The following is a 5,096-nucleotide window of genomic DNA, read 5'->3' as shown; positions in this document are numbered from 1 at the left end:
TTTTTTTTTTTTGGTGGGGGGAGTTGTTAATATGAAGATTTATTGCAGAGATCCCAGTAGCTACACAAAATCAGTATGGTCAGAAAATGCAGTCTGTTTGCTGGGGATGGATCCCCTGTTTAATTCTTGTAGGTAGGAGTACAATAGTGGCCTCAGACTGCCTGCTTCAAATCCAGATTTTCTTCTTCTTTTTTTAATTGTTGGACAATCATTGAGGGTACAAAGAAGCAGGATACACTGCTTGCATTTATTAGGTAAAGTCCTTCTTATAGTGTGTCCCACCCCCAAGAGGTGTGTTACAAGCCATCCCCACCCCCCAGTATACATTTTCTTAATCTGTTATCTGGGAGGTTGGCTTGGCACAGACCTGACCTGGAACCACCATCTCAGTTCTCTGATGCCTTTTATTTATTTGAGACAGAGTCTCACTCTGTCACCCTGGGTAGAGTCTGTGGTGTCATCATAGCTCACAGAAACATCAAACTCTTGGGCTTGAGCAACCCTTTTGCCTCAGCCTCCTGATTAGCTGGGACTACAGGCAGGTGCCACTACACCCAGCTAGATTTTCAATTTTAGAAGAGACTTGCTCTTGCTCAGGCTAGTCTTGAATTCCCGAGCTCAAGCAATCCACCCACCTCAGGGGTTTTGCTTTTGCTCAGGCTGCTTTCGTATTCCTGAGCTCAAGCAATCCACCCACCTCAGGGGTCTTGTTCTTGCTCAGGCTGCTTTCGAATTCCTGAGCTCAAGCAGTCCACCCACCTCAGCCTCCCAGAGTGTTAAGATGACAGGTGTGAGCCACCATACCTGGCCAGAAGCCTTTCTTTGGATTATCCTTTTTAGTGCTTAAGATATGAGGCTGCTGATATTTGATATATATTTTTTAAAACCTTCTGGTGTCTATTTAATTTTTTTGTTTGTTTGTTTCGGAAAGTTAGGGGGTACACATGTTTTGTTTGGGTACTTTCTTTTTGTACAGATTAAGTCAGCGTTATACAAGTAACGTTGTATACTGTGCTGTGTACACTGATACTGTGCCCTGTACCTGATAGGTATAAATTTACCTGTTCTCCCCTCGCCCCTAGAGCGGTTTTCCTCGAGAGTTCCTTCGCTATGTGCACTTCAGTGATGAACAGCTGGTTTCTGGTTTTTTTCCCTCTTGTTCCCCTCCAGGTTGCCTATATTCTCCAGGATTGGTGGCTTTCTTACTGGTGAGTTACGTCCAGTCTGACGCGGGAAGTACTGTAAAATCTGCACGAGGACTCCCTCTTCCACAGAGTTGGGGGTGAGATGGAGCTGGTGGCTCCTTCTCTTCCCGTCCTCCCTTAGTTCACATGGAGAAAAATGAAAGTCCTTGCTGGTGGAGTGTAACCCGTGACAGTCTCTAGCCATTTCTGACCCTCAGCCTCATCTTTATACACAATTTTGAGAAATGAAAGTCAGGGTTCAAATTGAAGTTCTGTGAAGTAGATATCCTCAGGATTGTGTGAGCTGGAGTCATCCCCCGCATAAAACATCTCCTCCATGTAGGGGTTCATTTGGGGGGTATTTATCTAAATTCCATCAGTAGCATAGTATTTTCTTTCTCCTTGTTCCACAGGGCAAATAAACAGAGTATGCTGAATGTCACTGTAAATGGAAGAGAGCTCGAAACCGAGAAGCTAGATCTTAACTGGTACTTAGGAATTTACTCAGGTAAAGTTTAATCATTTGGTCTGTTCTGTGAGAGGCCGAAGTGCTTACAATGAGCCAGTGTGAGTAACTGGGGCTTCCAGGAGTAATTCAGTAATGTCTTAACAGATTAGGAGTCTCAGTCACATTTACTCTGTGAATTAATTAGAATAATTATTTTGAAAATCTACCAGAAGAAAGAGGTTGAATGAAGACTCTTAATTTGCTCTGTACTGGATTTTGAAAGTTAAACCGGGATTGAGCATTCAGAAAATCAGCCACTGGAAATATGTGGTTATTGTCTATTCTAATAGGTTGCTTTGGCTAAATCTTCTATCATTATATGGATGGGCAAGGGGATTAGAAACGGATCCCCACCCTGTGGTTCGGATTGTTCCAATTCTGTCTAAATAAACCCTGGCTTTTATTGAACTTGGATGAAATCCTCTGGCAGCAAGGTCCCCCAAATAAAAGCATTATTCCCTCACAGGTATGCAAAGCTCCCTTCACCACACCGCTCATCTCTCGGGCTTCACTAATTACTTAAGAGGGATGCTGAGCCGGGAAAGATGCAGTGTCTGGGAATTAGGACTCCTTCTGTTTCTTACTTTGAAATCACAATGTTATCGCATCCCCAACTGTGTGATTGATTTAACATTTGGCTTGCCGGGCTAATATTAACACCACTCTCTGTTTTCACAAGAGTGCTTGGAATATATGTAACATTACATACTGTTTAAAGAAAATCCTCATCTCACGTTTTAAATATTTCCACAGGAAATGCTCCTACAAGCTTTCCTCAGAGATAGAGTGAGGTATCTTTGTAAGGACCCACTCCTTGAAATGTGGTATTTATTTTGTGGATCACTTGCTAAGAAATCTAAATTCATTAGCTGTTTACCTTCTGAATTGGTGGATTATGTGAAGACTACAGGGAGAGGGAGAACGGTTCTGCCAAGGTGGGCTAAAGAAAATGCCTAGAATTTAGGAATTTGAGCTCCTTCTGGAGGTTAAACCACAGGGATGTGTCTTCTGTAGCTGAAATATTTATCATAGACGTCACCTGTGCTCTAGTTAGCAGTGTCAGTTCAGAGGTTTGGAAAGCTCTTTTCATTTTCGTGTGCCCAGTGGGTACCTTCTCATGTCTTAAGAAAATAGATAATTATCTCAGGAAAAACAGTACAATTTAGAGTAGACTATTATACTTCTTTAAAAATGCCTGGTGTTGGTACAGAATATTTAGTGGGGATTAGTTGCTTATTTAGATCATCTTAAAATATGATTTGTATTTTCCTGCAATTCAGCTATTTCAGAGGTTTTTCACGTACAACTTAAAATAGTATTTTTAAATTCTTTAAAGCTACGTGGGCGTTATCTACCCAGAAAATGTGCATCGTTTCTCCTGTTTCCTGTTAACATCACATGTTGGTATCAAAACATACCACAGTTTTAGATTATGGGGCATAATGTAAAAAATAAGTTTTGGAAAATGGAGCAGATGAATCATTATATTTTCTTTTTGGTTGCTTATCTTACTTCTGAGTTTTTAATAAAGCTTTCAATTGAATTAGCAAAGCCTGGAATGAAATTGTAGTCTACATCTGATTTTTTTTCCTTATCTCTGTTGTTTCCTCTCAGTAAGAAAAATGAACTGTTTTAATTCTTTATCAATATACTATGCAAAAACCTATACTTTTATAGGATCCAGATGCTTTATGGAATAAAATACTATCTTTATAAACTGCCTGGCTTGCTTTTGCATTATTGAAGCAAAGGCAGCGATGTGCTGTGGTCTTGAGTGATATTTCTTTCTTTCAGGTTTAACCGTAGCTACCGTCCTCTTTGGCATCGCAAGATCTCTGTTGGTATTCTACGTCCTTGTTAATTCTTCACAAACATTGCACAACAAAATGTTTGAGTCAATTCTGAAAGCTCCCGTATTATTCTTTGATAGAAATCCGATAGGTAAGTCAGACGCCAAGTTTCTGAGTAAATACGTCTTGTTAACAACACATTTAAGATCTGATTACATTTCAGTCTCTGAAAATGGAGGGGACACACAGAAGGAAATCACTGTGCATGTTGATTCATTTCCTACAAGAAGCATCACTAATATTTTTCTCCTAGCAGAGAAAATCTGAATATAAGGGGCATACAATCTTATTCCATTTTATGTGTGTGTGGGAAAAAAAAAACCAAACTAATGTGCACTGTGCAGAATGATTTAGGAATCTGTTGCGAGGCATTTAAAATGCCCCACATTCTGTGTAAACATGTTGAAATGTAATGGAATAGTTGCCAAAAGATTGGCTGTATTTACATAGCACGAGGCTGTGTCACCTGTGTGAAAGATCTTACCTGGCATGCCCTTTACCGTGAGACAGGCTGTGTATTTGTTTAATTAGTTGAGAACTCTTATATGTACTCTGACTGTGAGGCTTCCTTACAGTGATATTAAGAGTTAATTAAAATCCAATGTTGATACAGTGCAAACACCCCCTTTTGTAGAAGTGTCTAGCTCTGGAGCTTTGCCAAGTGGTTGGCAGCTCTGTGCTGAGGGCCTTTGGCCTTGTCCTGCATCTGAAACTAGTGTCTTTGACCTGGGTTCCTGTGCAGAGTTGGTCATCACCATACATCGCACCCTGGCCAGTGGAGTGACTTGGGAGGCCTGGGGTGGCTTATTTGTGCAGATGGTAGTTGACAGGACCTGCAGAAGCAGGAAGTCACCCACATGTGGATCACTGGAGGAGCTCTGGGAGTGGCCACTGACTAAGCTATGTGACAAAGCCCAAGGCACAGAGACGGTATTAGACGGGCAAATCTCAACGCCGCACACGTTGTAGTTCAAAGAGTGGACCCCAGAGCCCTCTGCCTCCGTTCAGTCTTGGTGTGAGTGGTGGCTGGTTATAGTTGCATTCACATTCATGTACCATTATTTCATTTCTCCGTACCTTGGTTTTCTTATCTGTAAAATGGAGCTCCTTTTCATACCCACTATATCAAAATATTTTAAAATTAACTAAACAGGTTGGGCAGCAGAGGAGTAAGGTGCCAGCCCCATATGCCGGAGGTGGCAAGTTCAAACCCAGCCCCGACCAAAAACTGCAAAAAATAAAAATAAAAATAAAAAAGAAGAATTCAACAGGTTAATTAATATATCCTCGGTACTTGAAATAGTGTTTTGCCACAAGGTCAGTGCCTAATGAAGGTTAGCCACAGTCTTGCCACCATCCATATCTCTGAACTTGAGTTTCCTCACCTGGGGCAGGGGGTGGGGTGGGGTGATAACAACTGCTGTCCTTCCTGTGTCACATGATTGTTGTGAAGATTAAATAAGATGATTCTCATTTGGCTTGGCACCTGTGGCTCAAGCAGCTAAGGCACCAGCCACATACACCTAAGGTGGTGGGTTCTAATCCAGCCCAGGC

At 41.5% G+C, this 5,096-nt stretch overlaps 1 protein-coding gene across 1 annotated transcript in view; it reads left to right on the top strand.

Moving 5' to 3' along the window:
- Positions 1-5,096, top strand: part of ABCC4 (ATP binding cassette subfamily C member 4) — a 252,668-nt gene that overhangs the window by 120,271 nt on the left and 127,301 nt on the right. The window contains exons 17-19 of the mRNA XM_012805020.1: positions 1,171-1,208; positions 1,598-1,692; positions 3,487-3,633. Coding sequence (XP_012660474.1) covers positions 1,171-1,208; positions 1,598-1,692; positions 3,487-3,633 — 280 coding nt within the window. The remainder of the gene's footprint in view (positions 1-1,170; positions 1,209-1,597; positions 1,693-3,486; positions 3,634-5,096) is intronic.

Source organism: Otolemur garnettii, unplaced genomic scaffold (genome assembly GCF_000181295.1).
Source record: "Otolemur garnettii isolate 467f Iridium unplaced genomic scaffold, OtoGar3 scaffold00034, whole genome shotgun sequence".
In the NCBI taxonomy this organism is placed as follows: Eukaryota; Metazoa; Chordata; class Mammalia; order Primates; family Galagidae; genus Otolemur; species Otolemur garnettii.
The sequence above is the reverse complement of the archived record's forward strand: the minus strand, read 5'-3'. Positions and strand labels throughout refer to the sequence as shown.